This window comes from Nannospalax galili, unplaced genomic scaffold (assembly GCF_000622305.1).
Source record: "Nannospalax galili isolate Female #2095 unplaced genomic scaffold, S.galili_v1.0 scaffold1282, whole genome shotgun sequence".
Lineage (NCBI taxonomy): Eukaryota > Metazoa > Chordata > Mammalia > Rodentia > Spalacidae > Nannospalax > Nannospalax galili.
This window is the reverse complement of record NW_008348795.1, coordinates 1,504,041-1,522,770: the sequence shown is the minus strand read 5'-3', so window position 1 is coordinate 1,522,770 and position 18,730 is coordinate 1,504,041. Positions and strand designations below refer to the sequence as shown.

At 38.4% G+C, this 18,730-nt stretch overlaps 1 protein-coding gene across 9 annotated transcripts in view; it reads left to right on the top strand.

Moving 5' to 3' along the window:
• Positions 1–18,730, top strand: part of Dlc1 (DLC1 Rho GTPase activating protein) — a 441,479-nt gene that overhangs the window by 126,512 nt on the left and 296,237 nt on the right. For 7 of the 9 annotated variants that reach the window (XM_029569842.1, XM_029569841.1, XM_008846071.3 and 4 more), the window contains exon 4: positions 8,732–8,872. In XM_029569842.1, coding sequence (XP_029425702.1) covers positions 8,732–8,872 — 141 coding nt within the window. Of the gene's footprint in view, positions 1–8,731; positions 8,873–12,481; positions 12,991–13,019; positions 13,593–18,730 lie in introns of those variants that run through there. The other 2 variants (XM_029569845.1, XM_029569847.1) reach the window with 2 other exon arrangements.

The following is an 18,730-nucleotide window of genomic DNA, read 5'->3' as shown; positions in this document are numbered from 1 at the left end:
TGTTAAACATAAATCCATTTATAACAGTCTCATTTAATAAATACTGTGGTTAGACACAATGTCACAACAAACCAGTTTTAAAACCAAGACCTATTACCTTGATGAATTTTTTGATCAGATGTATATGAAAGAAACTTTTAAAAGCCAGCAGTACTTTACATATATATTCATATACATACATACATTTTAAATTAATCTGTGTTAGTGACCAAATAATCCCATTAACTACTTTTACTATAGACAGTAATACCCTCTGTTGTAATAGTTTACATCTTTAAGACTGTTAACTCGCATGGTGAATTTCTTTGAAGAGGGCTGTCAGTTTGGATTGGAAAAAAAACTTAACCATGTGCTGGTAGTAGCTTGGGGGGAAGAAAAGGTTAAAAGGAGAAAAGGCATGAGCCCTGCATCTGCGGACAGACACAGCAGCATTCTGCGGCGTGCACCCCTGGAGGGGGGTTGAAAAGGCTATGATCAGTGCTGTGAATGCGCACCCTCAGTGCCAGCCAGCTGCCATCCGGGTGCGCACTGCATGAACTCATGTCTCCTAAGGGGAAGCCAGCGGGGGAGCAGAGGACTACAGGAGAAAGACTGCACACGGGGTCATCCTCTGATGAGCCCCTTCCCCAAGAAAAAGCTTACAGAAAAAAAAAAAAATGGCTTTTTAAAATCGTTTTTTTGTTTGTATGGTGCAAGCTGCCTTAAATTCTTTAAGTGCGTCCTTTTGTCTCGAGGTTGGTAAATTTAAATTCCTGCCTAACTGGTTTAGCTTGGGCTTGAGTGCCCCAGGGGCAAGATAACAAAACAGATTAAAGAGATTTGTTATTTTAGGAGTTGACTTTTAAGCTTGTATAAAAATCCCTTAGAACTTTGGGGATTTTGTTTCTGGGGATGTTGTTCAAGATAGAAAAGGAAAGGGGGGTGAAATGCTGATTCATAGGGGAACATTTCTGGGATCAAACCTTAGGTGATCCCACATAGGCTGCAGCGCAAGCCTGCCAGCAAATTTAAGAGATCCGGCGACCGCTCTAAGAGCAATTAACTGGTCATTGTGTTACTGGGGTTTTGCATTAGAAAGATGTATAGATAGGGGGTCTTGTCTACACCCATGTGGGCAGTCGGGATCTGTTAAGAGGGCTAAGAGCCTTTGGCTAACATCAGGGGTTAGCCCTGATCAGAAAGCCTCAATTGTTTCTTTGTCTTTAACCGTCCCACGTGAAGACTCAGACTGAAAATAAAAGGAGGAAAAAGAGGAGAGCCTGCCAATCCTCAAGGGTTGGATGGCATAAAGGCAAAGCTGCCACTACCCTCCTGGTAAGAGGAGGTACTCACAAACTTTGCACGTGTTCCAGGAGCCCCACATTGGGCGCCAGCTGTGGGGTCGCTCCCTCTCCTCGTGTGTCGTTGACCACCGTTTCACGAGGACAAAGGGAGCAGAAGTGACGAACAGGGTCAGGATGGCCAGTGAGCACTGATGGAAGAAAGCCCTTCCAGGGAGGCAGATTCAGTGATACAAACAGCTCCAGACTCAGTGAAACAGCTCCATTTATTCAGTGGGGATTAGGGAAAATATAGTGTGGGGATAGTAGCCAATGCTTCAGCTGATAGGTGCACATAGTATGCTTTATTTACATGTGGCAGTAGGCTCCTATCATCCGACTACCGGGCAATGCATAATTATCATATAGAAAAAACCTGGGGGTAGTTTTTACTCCAGGTAACTATGCCAAAGGTCATGTTTTAAATGAGGCCAAGCATCCGTGCTTGGCAGCACTTTCCAGGTAAGTCAGGCAGGAAGCTCCTGCTAAGAAAGGAGCCAACCTTAACAGCAGGGTTCCCCAACAGAAAAAAAAGTTTAGTATTTTCTGCATTAATGAATGAATTGGTGAATGGATGAATGGGTAGATAAGTAAGTGGGTGGGTGGATGGATGGATGGATGGATGGATAGATGGATGCAGTTGAACTAACCCAGAATAATTCCAATGAGACTAACTTGGTAAGACTCCAAAAATACTGTGAAAAATAATGAAATGGACATAAATGAGAATTTTATCCCATTAATTTTAAATACTCCAATGAGATTCCAACATGCAAAATAAAATTTGAAGGACCATATTCTTGTTAGCTTTTTGTTGCTATGATAAAACACAATCCAAAACCAATTTGGAGAGGAAATGGTTTATTTCATCTTACAATTGCCAGGTCAAAATCCATCCCTAAGGGAAGCCAGGTAGGAATCTAAGGCAGAACCCTACCTGGAGGCAGGAACTGAAACAAGAGACCATGGAGGAATGTTGCTTACTGGCTTGTTCAACTATCTTTCTTATGACGCCTAGGCCTACCTGCCCAGGGGTGTCCCCTTCCATAGGAGGGTAGGCCTCCCACATCCATCAGCAATCAGGAAAATGCCTCACAGACATTCCCACAGTCCAGTCTCATGAAGAAAATTCAAATGAGGTCCTTCTTTCCAGATCTAGAAAATATTATGAAAGTGCTTACCTATACTTAAGCCATGTCCTTTCTCAATCATTCTAGGACTTGCATTATTTAAAAATAAGTAATTTAGTCAAGAAGTTTGTTTTTAAATGAGACCAGAATAGTTGAAAATTACATCTATAAGTTTGAGCACCTATTAAAAAAGAATTATTTTGTGTCCAAGTCTTTATTTAGTGTAGTTTTACTATTGATTCTGAAGGAAAAGAGCTAATGTTAACATAAGTTGGGATCTATGCTAAGTGCTCTACCTATGTCATGTTACCACATTCATTCCTCATACATTTTAAGAAAAGAAAAAACATAGACATTAATAAATTGGGTTAACAAATAAAGCCAGCCAGTCTTAATCCACAGTTATAGTATTCAACTACACTATAATGAGAAACTGTTAACAAGAAAAACAATAGTAATCTAATTCATATAAATATGAAACTAAATACTTAAGCATGGAAGCCAACAGAAATAAAATTTTCCTTCTTTTTAATTCTTAGCTTTCAAGACTGATGGCAAGTATTTTTATTACAGTGAACTGTGTGCCCAAGTAACTTCTCGAAAACAAATCAAGCCCTCTCTCCATAGTGTTGCCTTAATCATTTGCACATAACTTAATCAGAAAATAACACAGGTATCTAAATGGAAGAACTACAGCAGCAATCTCCCAAAGGCATACAGGAAGACCGCCTTCATTTTACTTACATATGAAGAAAAGGTAAAAGCTTCACACTTACTTTCTCCAGCACCTTTAAAGCCAGGAATATCATATTTGTCACTGGGCCCTATCTTGTCGTACCTCTTTACCATTCATGTAGCTATAGGGTATGTTTAAAAAAAATGTATGGTATGGATTGTCATCACTTCTGTCTTTTAATTTCTCTCTTCTCTAGACATTCAACTTTTCTCAAACCCCATATATTAAAGAGGAAAGCACAGCCAAGACTTCTACCAGCAAAACCACTGTCTCTACTTCAAAAATTAAGATATCCGTTGCCTAGTAGGCATGAGTTCTTTCTTAAGCAGTAATGACCAAAAAACATGAGCTAATAAAAATGATTGGATTTGCCTACAACTGCATTTTTTGGTTCCACATAAATTGTTAACTGGACTTTCGTATTTCATGTACTATCTCATGACTATTACCACAGTCATTGCCTCTATAAACAGGCATCTCTTAAGCTCTCGGTTTAACCATATAGTTAAAGCAAAACAGGTCAGCAGAAACATTATGAACAGTAGTCACTGAAGATCTGGCTTGGATCCCAGATTAAAAACTGTCTAGGATCATCAGAAAACTCTTTAATTTATAAGCTTAAGGTCTAAGTCAGAGAGACAGAGACAGAGAGCTGATGGCTTTCTGGAGGTACAAATAAAAGAATGTACATAAGAAGACCTGGATCTGGCTGGAACATGTTTGGCCACTGCTGATTCCCTTCCTTTCCCTCTATGTTCATGTCAGACACTGAGATGAAGAACAAAAATCCACATATCCCTTAGCCCCAAGCTCCTTTTTGATGTTTATGGTTTTCTAGGTCACCCTTGGTCTTTCTGCTCCTTGGTATTTAAAGCTAATGTTAACATTCGCTCGTCTTCAGATTTTTTTTTTCCCAAGGACACTTTCCAGTCCTTTTGATAATTATGCCATGGAATGAGAGGATTACAATGTCATGATTATGACCTTCATTATTTACCAAGAAGCATTGTCCCAGATTCAAGGAAGAAATTGTCCGCTCCTCTGTGAAGTTTAGCAAAAAGGAATAAGGCACACATCAGTGATTTTCCCCTAATGCCCCCACCCTGGTTTAAGAATATTTATGAGAAAAATCCCAGATTGAGGTCTCTATATAGTAAAGATTACAAATAGACTGAAGTGATGAAGAATGACTTTATCATGAAGCAAATCTTAAACTATAGCTGAAGATGTCAATGAAGTGGCTTAGAGCGAGCCTCACAAATTTGAGCCTTGATAGATGTTCCAAACCCTAAGATATGATATTTTTTTCCTCTGCTGTCCAAAATCTTGACTTTTTCCAAGCACCTACCTTGTGCCAGTCTCTTAAAGGCTGACTAAGAATCGCAATCTCTTAGGATGTGTGGCAGGTGGGAGATGGGGCGGGATTAGAGGAAAAGGCAATGCTAGTCAATGTGCATTAAGCTTTGCACAAGTTTCTTCCTTTGTGCTCGTGAGGTTTTAAAACGTGCAACCTGAGCTTCAGGGAGGATAGGAGATTTACTCAAGGTCACACAGATCAGGAGTGGGGAACAGTTTGCCAGAAGTTACACAGCTTGTGAGAGTTACCTCCACAGCAGTCAGAAAAGACACTGCTCGTTCTTCCACATTGAAACCTTCCCAAGATGAGAATTTTTCATTCACAAGTATCATTTCCTGGAACAGCAGCTTTCCTTGTCTAATAGTCAAGGCCTTTTCTTCTCAATAGTAATGTACTTTGAGTTTGAGCTCCTAATTGTTTTTGGAATAAATGTGTAACCAAGGAGGGGACACTGACAATTTCTAAGGACACTTCTCACACTATAGGAAATTTAGGAAACATATATTCCAGAACCATGTCACTGAAAGGACTTTGGCATTGTTCTGAAGTGTTTTCCAGTCTTCCTAAATTTCTAATATAGTTACTCAAAATCTTTATTCTTATGCCCAAACCTCTTGCATATTACTAAACATCTTGGTCTTCACCTGGTAAAGGAGAACACTGAATTCACAGCATCAGCATATGGGTATAGGGGTTGATTCTCTACTTTCTCTCCTCCTAAGTAAGCAAATGAGAGTGTGCTCCTGCTATCAAAGCTCAGTCTTTCATTCTTTAACTTTTTGAGACAAGATCTCTGTCTCTCTCTCTCTGTATCCTAGTTTGGCTAAGACCTCACTATGTAACCCAGGCTGGCCTCACACAGAAATCCTCTGACTGTGATTACAGCTGTGAGCTACCACAGCCAACCCCTAAGGTTAATATTGAAGCGTACATTCCTATTCCTTCCTGTCCCTTGACTTTGCCCCACCAACTATTCATTCCCTCTCATAGATTCAGATTCTGTTGCTCTCCTCCTATTAGTCCCTGTCCTTATTCTTTTTAGCAAATATATACACAACACTGTCTCTAACATTTACCCATTAAAGAAAAATGCTTCCTTTTCTAATAACTGCACATAGGAAGAAGAGGGGTAAGTAGTAAGATTGGGCATTGCTCTTTTCCATTTCAGACATAAAAACAAAAACTTTTCTTTGTCTTTCGTTAAACATTACCATATTTCAACCCTTTCATGACTCGGGGCTTCAAATCCTTCTTACCTAGTTCATGTTCCTTGAATTAACTCTTGCCCCATGTTCCATCGCCTCTCCACCCCCTGTCTCTTATAGACATCCCAGGAGCAGCTGTACCATCCTTTAGCTGTACCAACAGACACTGTGGGGCATCCTCTCCACGCTGACTTTATCTACTCCTTTGACTTCTGTTTTCTTATCCTGTTTTAGCTCTTCTCTACCTCCTCATTAATGGCATTCTGATACATCTGAAGCGTCTCTTTAGATTTGCCCTTTACTCTTAAATTCAGATTCTAGACCTCATTTTCTCTACTGACTTGATTTGAATATGCTCCCTAGGAAGTTCTTGGCTTCCATTACCTTCCTTATAACAGTCACCAGTGAAGCCTTATGTTGTAAACTGAAGATCTGTGTATCTGATGAATCACAAGATTCCCACTATTTTGTGCCACAAGTAACTGTATGTGAACCTCTTCTAAAGCAACACACCACTCTAGATGACCTCTCGCAATCAGAACTCCTCCGAGACAGGTACATTCCAACCTGGCATGGTTTAAGAATAGGGTCACAGTGATGCACTAGAGCTTGGTAGGAACTCTGGGGCATCAGATGAATTATAAAATCAAAGGTGGGCCAGCAGGAAGGTACAAGGTGGTGGTGTAGTAATAATTCAGGTCTTGATGAGCATTTAGTTTGGGTATGGTGGCGGGGGTCAGGGAAGGAAAGAATGAGTAAGACAACTTCGAGTAGTTCACTTGTTTTCTCTCACAGTGAACAGTGAAAAGAATAAAACATAATAAAGATTTCCACTAAGATTCACATCCATGATCCTACTGAAATTGCTTGTGCACTTCAGGCCTTCAGCAAAGCATCAAGTAGTTATTTTATGAGGTGAGGTTGCACTTGTAGGTCAAGACTAGAGATTTAATACCAGCTCTGTCATGGAATGTGACTTTAACTGAGAAAATTGCCTTACATCTTGGCTTCTTCATTGCCCTGGTGATGATGATCATATGGTCCAGAGTTAGCAAGCACTGAAACTAGGAAGTGGAATCTGTGCAAAGTAGAAACATGATAGAAGTGCATTTTAAACTTTTATTATTTCACCTCCTAATTATTCTACAGTTAGAAAGAGAAGATAACTCTGTTAACAACTTAATCAAGTTGTTAAGAAGGCAAAATAAATGCAAAGGATCCCTATTTTACAAAAAAGGACAAATATGAGTTACCTGCTACTTATGATTGAACATTTGATGTTTATAAATTACCTCTTCTTTGTGGATATCTATTTGATGCTAATATAGTTTGAAATTTGGTCAGTCATATTTTACCTAGAATAAGATGGCATTTTTCTTCTCCCATGCAAAAACACAAAATAGATGGCCTGAAGTCATTTGAAATAATTCCAGGCAGAAGGGATTTGGTTGCAGACACATATTTCATACATATTCGATCACATACATACTTCACACACACACACACACACACACACCCTTTAAAGAATTCAGTATCACTCTTCATATTCATTAACAATGCATGTGTCTTTTATAACACTTGACATGTACAAAATGAGTTTCAACACTATTGATGATCTATAATTTCATAGGAAAGAACATTACTTACTCTGTGAACTAAGAAAGGAAAGGTTTTAGTATTTCTCAGGTTTTTTGTACTTTCATGTCAAATACTATTCTAAGACCTAAAGTCAGTGAATAAGACAGACCAAGCCCCTGTCTTGTGATGCATAGTTTCAGACAGATAAAGATAGGGATCATTTTTAAAAAGAGAGGAATCAATATATAAATATAAAGATAAGGATCATTTTAAAAAGAGAGGAATTGATTTACAAATAGGTACGTACTTTAGCTTACTTAGTAGATCAATAGATTGATGGATAGATGGTAGATGAAAATAAAATGTGTTTTAGTTTTCTTTCTGTTGTTGTGGTAAAACATTATGATCCAAATCAACTTAGGGAAGGAAAGGATTTACACTTGCAGTTCACTAGTCGATCACTGAGAACAGTCAGGGTTGGAATTCAATCAGGAACTTGAAGAAGAATCCATGGAGGAGTACTAATTGCTGGCTTGCTCTCTGACTCTCTCACAGATTCATTCAAACCTACGTAGGGGTGATACTATCCACAGTGGGCCAGACTCTCCTACATCAATTAAGGCTTAATAAATCAAGACAATCCCTGAGAGCCATGTCCATAGGTTAATCTGATCTAGGCAGTTCCTCAATTGAGGCTCTCTCCTTCCAGACAACTGTGTCAAGTTGACAGAGCTAACTAATGAATAACATGGAATGAAAATTATTGCATGCCAATTACATATATGTTGCATTCATTTTGCTTAATCTTTATAAAATTCTATGAGTACATACTATTATTATGCTCATATTCACATGTGGGGATTGAATCACACTAGGCAAGATGTAATTCCTGTCCTTAAGTAGTATAAATATATATTTCATCATACATGCATATGCTTGAGCTACGTGATCCCAGGCCACAGGGCACAGAAAAGAGTAAGGTAAGGAAAAATTAGAGGCATCTTTTCGTTTGACCTGTGCAAAGGCCCTGTGATGAAGTCTAGAACATACTTTGTTGCCTGTGTGAGGTTAAATGCACTACTCCAGGTCACATAGTGAGGAAGGGATGTCTATGAGATACCACTTCCTAACTCTTACTACAGTGCCCCAGCTGGCCCTTCCAGTTCACATTAATCTATTATGTTAACAAAGCAGTATATAACCTTTTCATCAAATATTTACAGACCCTCAGGAGAGTACAACTGTACTTATAAAATTAAGTCTGTGGGACCGAGTCGCCATAACTAGATCTGTACTGTGTCGGGGTGTGGCGCCTGACAGAGGTGGAAGGCTGCTGGTAGGAGGGAACGGGCATGGAGAGGGCACTCGTCTATCCCTCCACAAATCAGTGCATTTGTTTTTAACAGGATCTGGAATCAGGATCTGAAAGTGGAGCACATATTATCTCAATCATTCAGGCACAGGCAAATTTGACGTCACACACTGAATTCACTGCTTTACCATCTTCGACCCTGGTGACTGATTCTGGCACCAAACCCAAGGCCACGGTAAGTTGTCAACATCACAGTCTCAAATAGTGAATGTTGCTGCACATCAGATAAGAATTGGTATTCTTTCATTCCGCACGGAAAAATGACCATAGCTTAAGAGAGCTATGTGCTGATAGCATGCTGTCTTGGTGTCGTCAATGGCTTGAGTGCTTACTTAATTACTGTCCTAAAGAGGTATTTTTTTATTAGTACTACATAAGTAATTCACTAAAACATGCCACGAATCCAGAAATATACAAAGTAAGCTCATTGAATTTTGTTATTGGACATTTAGAACTTTAAAAAACCAAGAGTGTAACATCTGGAGACGAGCTTTCCTTCAATGTCACTCTGACCACACCATGTAGTAGTTGGAAAAAAAAAATCCCCCTAAGCTCCAATAATGGACAGATTTATGGACTGAAATGATACTATATGAGATAAAATGTTATGATACAGAGCTAGAGATATATAAGGTCACTCACATCATATTTTCTGGGTATTCAATGGCATAGTACATATAAAGTATAATACTTAATAAAATGTTTGGCACAGAATAATTACTGAAAAAATTTAAGCTGCTGTCCTCATTCTGAGGACAGTTGATGGACTTTGCAATGCTATCTAAAGAAATGAAAAGGAAAATTAACACATGGAATAACATAGCACAGTAAATTATGGGAAAAAAAGACATTTTCCTTTAAGAAAAAAGTGAACTGCAGTGGGAAAATAGTATTTGACTCTAGAAGGTAACATTTATGGAGGAAGTAATTACTGCTTCAAATATCTAAAGTCCAACGTAGTTCCAAAATAACCATTCCTAGTCTAGTGAAAATCACAGCGCTGTATTATTTTTTTAAATGCCCATGTTAGCTTAACACAGGGAAATGAGTTTGGATTGTTTGTTTTCCTGTCTTTAAAATAAAGGCAGTTCTAAAGTAAGACTCAAAGAGAATATTCTGAATTTGAGACATGGTAGATTCACTGTGATTGCAGGAAGAATCAAAACACACCATTAAAATAGCAGATATACTGGGCTTTAGAATTTACAGAGGATTATCCTTCATATCCAGACTGTCTGACACTAGGAAATCTAGGAAATGTGTTGAATACCTCTTACATACCATGCACTATGCCAAACTGGGCAGGGGGGAGGAATGAAGCCTCACCTCTGTCTTTACGTGTTTTACCTTCTAGCAAAGGGAGGTAGGCACTTTCAGCAGGGAAATGCTATAGCGATGGTGCTGTATGTGTGGGGAATGGAAAAATCCTAAAGGCACACATTATGCTATTTGGGGGATACAGTGACAAAACAGTCAAAAGCAACACGTGCCAAAAGTTAGCCTCTAAGGAATTTTTTTTAATGGTGAAGACTCCTGGCCTATCATGTTATATAAGGTTCTTCGATGCACTGTAGACTCATGCTGATCGCATGCTTTCTTGTATCTTCAGTGGCTTGAGTTGTTCAGCTGTGAATTGATATTAAGATGTTACATGAAAAGCTTTGAAGCCAGACACTACAAATTCCAAGGTTTTTGTTTTAGTGGGTTTTTCCTCTTTGTGTTTTGATTGAAATATGGCAAGAATGTGTGTGACGTCTTTTAAGTGTTCCCTTGATGAGATTCCTCATCTGGGTAAGCCTAAACTCCTACCCATCTGTTTGCACATGTAGCTGCCACCCTGGTGAAGGGAAACTTTGAGGGACAGAGTGATAATGGCTCTGGGTTATCCACTCTCCTGAACCTGAATCTTCATTTGTCTAAAAATAATATGGTGACAAGCTAGTGGTACATATGGCCATCTCTAGATTCATCTCACATTTTTAAAGGCTTTTTGTCAAATGTATGTATGAGGCACAGTATTGTAATTTATACATATATACAGTGTGTAATGATCAAATCAGCATAATTTTCATTTGTCTCATAGATTATTATTTGTATGAGTTTGTAACTTTCAAACTCTTTTGGGGTTGTTTTAAAATGTATAGTACATTATTGTGCATTATCATTGCTTCACTGTGCCACAGACCAGCAGAGCGAATTTCTCCTTCTAACTCTATTTTGTTACCCATTGTCTGACCATTCTTTATCCCCCACATCCTAGCCTCTAGTGACCTCTGCTCTGTACTCTGCTTCCAAAGATTAACTTCTTCAGTAATGGCTATGCTAATTTGCCTTCCCACCAACAGTGTGTTTATTTGATGAAAATCCATTCTACCTGGGATGAGCAAGTTGATTCCTCTTCCATTTCACCCTCATATCATACTCACCATTTCCCATTCCTATTCCTGTCATTTGCCCATTTTTTAATCAAATTATTTATGCTTTGCTCCTAAGTCCTTTATATATCCTGGATATTAATCCACTGTCAGATATATAGTTTACAAATATTTTCTTTTATTCTTGAGGTTGTCTGCTTATCTGGTTTATTATTTACTTTCGTTATGTAGAAGTTTCTTGGTTTAATTTAATCCCGTTTGTCCATTTTTTCATTGTTTTGTTTTGTTTGCCTCTGCTCTTGAAGTTTAACTCAGAAATCTTCACCTGCACCAATGTCATGAAATGTTTCCTCTGTACTTTCTATGAGTATCTTCTTTTTTTTTAGTATTTTATTTATTATTGTTATTTTATGTGTATGAGTGTATTACATGCATGTATGTGAGTGCACCCATGTTGTGCAGTGCTGTAGAAGTCAGAAGAGGGCTTTGGATTCCCCTGGAGCTGGAGTTAAGGATGGTTCGTAGCTGCCATGTAGGTGCTGGGACTCAAACCCCGGTCTTCTGCAAGAGCAGTCAGTGCTCTTAACTGCTGAGCCATCTCTCCAGCCCCCCTACAAGTATTTTCTAGCTTCCCTCCTACATTAGATTCTTGATTCACTTTGAGTTCATTTTTTTATACCTTGAGAGGTAGGAATCTAGCAACACTGCACTATGCATCTGTCCAGTTTTCATAACACCATCGCCAGAAGAGATTGTCCTTTCTCTGGTGTGTGCTCTTGGTCTCACTGTCAACTCAGTTCGCTGTGACTATGGGTTGATTTTTGGATTCCCTGTTCCATGTCATTGATTAATGTCTGGTTCTGGTATGCACTGTGTCTTGAAGTCAATATTACAATACTCCAGTTTGCTCTTTTTTCTTAGAAGTACTTTAGCCGCTTGGGGTCTTTTGAGATCCCATATGATTTTTTTTCTTTTCCTGTATCTGTGAAGACTGCTGTTGTTTTGATCATGGTTGCAGTGAATCTGCAGACTGCTTTAGATTGGATGGACATTTTATAATACTACTGGTCAAACAGTATGAGATGACTCTGTTTTCTTATGTGTGACCTCTATAATTTCTTTCATTGTTTTATAATTTTCATTGTTGAGGACTTTTACTTCTTCTTCCACAATCTTTTAAATTACATCTGTGTGTGTTCGTGTGTGTTGGGTGTGTATGTGTGTGTGTGTGTGTGTATACATGCTCACTCAACTGCAAACTCAGACTTGGTGGCAAGCACTTTGCCCACTGAGCCATCATGTTAACCCTCTTTAACTTCTTTGGTAAAATTTATTCCTGAATAATTTATTTCTCTGTGATTCTAGGTATGCTTATGATTAATGAGATTGCTTTTTTATTTCTTTTTCAGCTGTTGATTACTGGTACATAAAAATCCTTCAGACTGTTGTGACGGTTTGGTGTTCTAGAAGTTTCTTGAATTCATTTACCAGTTCCAACCATTTTTGGTGGCATCTGTAGTGTTTTTTCTCTGAAAGATCATGTCGTCCTCAAACAGGATCACTTGATTGCTCGTTCAGCATCAGGATCTCTTTCTTCTTTCTCTTTCCTAAACCCTCTAAGATATCCAAGGCCATTTGAACAGGAGTGATAAATGTTAACACCCTTGTTTGGTTCCAGATCTTAAAGAAAACAATCTCAGCTTTTCTTTGTCTCAGAGGTTTTCTTGTTGCTGATTTTGTTAAGAATAGCAACAAACGCAGGTGTTCATTTAATCATTATTAATTATGCGTTTATGAAGAAAGACACTAAAATTTGGATAACAAGGACATGAACATATTTTATTGTAAAACAGGTAACTGAAGGGAAAAAATCATTCTAGCAATCTACTGTTAGAATAACTGAAAGCGTCAGCTTGACTGTAAGTGTACAATATTACTTTATTTCAGTCTCCCGCTCAAAAAGCTCCGTTAGCTGCCTGATGATACGGAGATTCTAATAACAGTGATGGGAACTGGAAACACTTGAGGAGGCTGGGAAAGAACTGCTTGGAGTATGTTCTAAACAACCTAAAGGGCCTTTGGAATTCTTCAGCATATCAGAATGTACTGTAAACTGGAGTGAAAATTTAGTCTTTGCTTAAAGACATCACAAAAAGCAGTAATGATGAATGATCAATGTTTGTCATTGCCACACAGTGAAAAAGTTATATATAGATTATTCCAGCTCAAGGTATCAACAATAGCATTAATTCAACTAATTGAATAAAATAGTCTTTTCATTATTATTGTAATAAAAATAAGATGAGAAAAGCAACTATTCCTGGAGAAGCAGAAGCTGAGGTTTTGAGGTCAGGTCTCATGTAATTGATTTTTTTTTCAAGAACTGTTCAGAACAGATCCTCCTTAAAGCTGCTAGATGATGTCCAAAATAAAGTCTTGACAGCATGTCACACTCTATGAGTCCTTGTTTATTTCTGCATGGTTTTTAAAAAGAAATGAATCTGGGGCTGGAGAGATGGTTCAGCGGTTAAGAGCACTGGCTGGTCTTGTAGAGGACCTGGGCTCGGTTCCCAGCACACACATGGCAGGCAACTCCACAGCCCATAACTCCAGGTCCACGGGATCCGATGCCCTCTTCCAATCTCCATGGGCATTGCATAACATGGGTACACTTACATACATGCAGGCAATACATTCATACATATATTATAAAAATAATAACTAAAGTCTTAAAAAAGAAAAAAAAAAGAATCCAGTGCATAAGCAGTCTGATAGTTTAACTGCTTTTACTGACATGTCTAAAAATTCCTTGTTCAGTTTAAGCTTTTGTAAAAGGAAATATTTCTTTCTATGACCCCCAGAGCACAATCGCTCACTTTGAGAACAAATGGGAGAAGCTGGTAAATATGTGTTCATTTCCCCACTGCTGGCATGATAGAATCAGGCTGTAAGCCTGCTGATCTGACATCCACTTGTCAATAGCATCATCCTCCCCAAATATGGCAAATGTTTGAAGATAGGAGAATTGAAGGATGATGCACACGCATAAGAATTTTGACATTGTTTATTGTTTACTTGGTTTTTTGTTTTGTTTTGTTTCTTAAGTTTATTTTATTTTATTTATTTATTAATATTTTTGTTATTTTGGCTTTTTAAATTAGCATGCGAAGTATCAGGTTTCAGTGTGGCATTTTTAAACACATTTATTTTAGTTGATTCTCTCCCTGCCCACCCCTTGTATCTTCTCCGACTCCAATCACATGTGCCCTTTGCCCTCTTTCCCCTACCTACCCTGTCTCCTCAGCATCTCTGCACTAAGACAGGGATTTGGCTCTATAACCAGGAGTGGTATGACTGGAGCATATGGTAGTTCTGTTTCTTGTTTCTTGAGAAACCCCCATACTGATCTCCTTTATGTCTGTGCTAGTTTGCACTCCCACCAGCACTCAACAAGGGCTCCTCTTTTCCCACAGTCTCCCAGGTTTGTTGTCCATCTTCTTGATGATAGCCATTCTGAATGGTGAGAGACAGGATTCATAGTGGTTTTTATTTGCATTTTCCTAATGACTAGGGATGTTAAATCCTTTTTAAAAATTATTGTTCATTTTAATTTTTTTGAGAACTGTCTGTTCCTTTCATTAGCCCATTTCTTAATGAATTCTATTAAAGTTTAAGGCATTTGAAAACAGTGTCATAAGCCAGGCCAAGTGATACATGCCAGTAATACCAGCATGTGGGAGACTAAGACAGGATGATGGTGAATTCAAGGGTAGCCTGGGCTATATAGAGAGACCCTCTCACATACAAAATGACTGGCTGGGGAGATGGCTCAGTGGGTGGAAGCTTGACGCATAGCATGAGCATGTGGAGTGTCAACACTTGTGCAAGGAGGTAGACACTTCTGCCTGGGAGCTGGGAGCTATCTAGCCTGGTATACACATGGGAAACACAAGAGAAAGACCCTACCTCAAGCAAGGTGGAAGGGAGGAACCCCCAAGACTGTCCTCTGACTGCCACACACACAAATGTGCACATACATACATACACATTGTACACACATACATATAGACAGATAGATGCTAGATGATGATGATGATGATGATGATAGATACATACATACATGGGTAGATAGATGATAGATAGACACACAGATAGATCATAGGTAGAGATGATAGATAGATAGAGAGAGAGAGAGAGATAGATAGATAGATATAAATAGATGATAGATATGGATGGATGGATGAATGGATGGATGTATAGAACATAGGTCATAGAGGTGATAAATAGAAAGTTAGATCGATGTCAGATGCCTACATGATACATAAATGGATGACTGATGATATAGATGATAGAGAGATGGTAGATAGATACAAAGATATATACATAGATAGATAGATAGATAGATAGATAGATAGATAGATAGATAGATAGATAGTTGATAGATAGCTAATCTTATTTTCTTTTCTTCACTCAAAAGGATATGGTTCAATTTACATTGTTCTTACAACTACCAGTTTATGTTTTAGCCATTTTTCACAGAATAACCATAAATTGTCACTCATGTTTTTATGAATTCATATTTAGTAAAAGCAGAAACTATAAGAATATGAATTTTAAGAATGAGCAGAAGTTTTAACCTGCTAATAATTATGGAGAAAATTATTTTCTGCACATGTAATATTAATATGAATCATTAAAAGAGGGAGCATTTGTGGCTACACACCATATGGCTGATTGTACATCATGAACTTCTGAGGCAAATTCATTGCTCTTCGCAGCAGCCCTTGAGATTGATGCTTTTATTATTTACTGTGCACAGATGAGAAAATGGAAGCTTATAATTGCATGAAAACAAGAAGAAAGCAAGTAAGTTCCAGGAACCAAATTATGAAATATCACTTAAAATCCAATACATTTTAGTAATATACACATTTGCACATTACACCATTTTTCTAGTAGCATCCACTTTTGAAACAAATTGCAAGGAGAAGCAATTGCCTTTTCTGTACACAGCAGCTGTGAGCAATTCTTTTTACTGAAGTCCTATAGGAAAGAAATTGTGATGGTATAAAAAACTTACTAGGATTTACATATACAATGTCACATATTATGTTAGTTTCATATACTAGGACAACATAAAGTATAGTAAAGAAGAAAATGACATACAGAATTGTGTGTGTGTGTGTGTGTGTGTGTGTAGTGTAGTGTATGCTAACTAATGGGTGCTTGCATGTGTATCGCAGCATGCTTGTAAAGGTCAGAGGAGAACGTTCAGGGGTCAGTTCTCTCCTCCCACCATATGGGTTTCAAGGATGGCGCTCAGCTTGTTGGGTTTGATGGCAAGCACTCTTACTTGCTGAGTCATCTCACTAGCCTGACACACATATTCTTAAAGAGAACTTACTTAGTCATCTCAAACATCAAGAAATTTGAATTAGTATAGCTTATAATGAGTTCAAACAAGAATATAATCATCTTATAAAAATGTCTTTGATTTTAATGCTATTTAAATGTGGCAATTTTGTTTAGACAGAGCTAAGCAGTAACTTCAAGTATGTGGACTTTTAAAGACATATTTGCCTCTATTCCCTAAGATCTTTGTTGTTTATGAGAAAGAAAAATGAAACAAAATTTATAGTTTTTTTCAAAGAAAAACTGTGCCAACAAAGAACTAGAAAATGTTTCTAAACATGAAATTAGTCAATGATTATTATAATGAGAAATTGCTTAGAAATTTACAATTTGAAAGCATAGAGGATTCCACTCACATATTTTGGATTTGTAATAATAAATAAGCATGTATTTCATTAATGCTGAGCTTTGACAAGCAAGGAAATTTTCCATAACCATTTACTTTTATATTTAAAATAAATTCAAAAATCCTCCCACTGTGTGCATGCTTTAAGGAACTGACGACATCTGTTTCCAATCCGTTTCCAAGGGACTCATGACAAGCTGCTTTGGATGGGTCGTTTGGCCTCCACCAGTGCCTCCTCACGTGCATCGCCTCACTTTAAATCTAGGAGTTCCATTTCACAAGAGTAACTCTTCCTCGAGCCCATACAGATTGGGTCTTAATATTAAACTGAGTCATGGTCTTGAAATAATTTGGCGTTCACAAACGTATCGTTCTCTTTTATTTAGTTTGCCTTAATCTGTTTAGTAAGATGTCGGAAACAAAATTCCTAAAACCAAGGAAAGGTGAAGAAAGGGGAACAATGAATTGATTTCATTAGTTTGAGAAGCAATATTAAAATGTCTTCTTCACAGGAAACAGTCTTCCAGACTCACCTCTGCTGGCTGAGGTGTGGTCAGAGGAGCCACTCAGTGCATGTTATCGTTGTAGCAATGAGCACATTCGAGTTTTCTGTGTGCCAATGTGAACTCTCGAATCTAACTCACATTTCATCCAAGAGAAGTAACAAGTTCCAGTTATTTCTGTGCAGTGTGAAATGGCAAGCCACCATTTTGCGGCATCACAGCAGCAGGGAACAGGACTCGTGGTACTGAGCAGGAGTAGGAACCAGCAAGCCGCCCTCAAGCCCTCACTGTTCCACCCATCTCGCTGTCTGCACTTCCAACCTAGCTGTCCCATCCCTGTTTTTCTGCTCTCATACTAGCAGATTGACAGTTATTCTACCCTTGGCCTTTAGTGGTCTCTGTGCTCACTTCTTCAAGACATCAGAAGGCAGTTGAAATGTTTAACAGCAGTTCCATATGAATATCCAATACCAAGTACACAGTTTAAACAGAGGCCCTTCTTGACTAGAGCTGTGAGCTGGGCCTACCTAACACACCAAATTTCTAAATGGAAAATTTAAAAAAAAGCAAGCCAAGATTTGAGTATTGTGAGAGGTCACAAATCTGAACATTTCAAATCAAACAACAAAAGCATGAAAGCAGGGGGATTGTTTACTCAGTTCCCTGACACCATCACTTGGTATGCATGCCTGATGCCAGCACCGGGGAGACTGAGGCAGGGAGAATCCTGTAAGTCTGAGGGAAGCTTTGGTTCCATAGTGAGTTCAACATTTTGAAACTCTATCTTGAAGAAATGGGAAACAGGAGAAGGAAAAGAGGAAGGGGACAGGAGGGATGGGAAGAAGAGGGCAATTTTGGCTGCTTGGTATTTAGTGAGCATTTTATGTGCTTAGTGTCTTTGCTTTCAGATTAGGATTTCGAACACTGTAGCTTGCTGCTGCTGCTATTTCTGAGCAACTCCCGCTGTGTGAACAAGGTGGTGTGATTCAGATGCTCTTCCAGGTCCTCAAAGAAAATCTGCTAATGATTAGGAAAACGACCCTGTTTCATCTGTGCTGCAGCAGGGGACATGTACTTTCTGTTGGCTTTGTTGATTTATTCTGAAGGTCTCTTCTTTGTGTAAAGACCATAGGAATTTACCAAATGGGTATTTATTTACTCAGTTAGCCATGTTGTAAAATGCAGAGTGTCATACAAACAACAGTAATAACCAAATCATCAATGCTCTTCACACTGTGTGCTCCAGGGCACCTCAGAACTGCCTTCCTCCTTCTGCCTTAGCCGGACTTATTTTTATCTTTTTTATATGTTGACCTTTGAACAATCTATAGCACAAATTTCATTTAAAGCTCAGACTAAACAAATTGTGAGAGTGGACTATGTGGAGGAATTTTTGT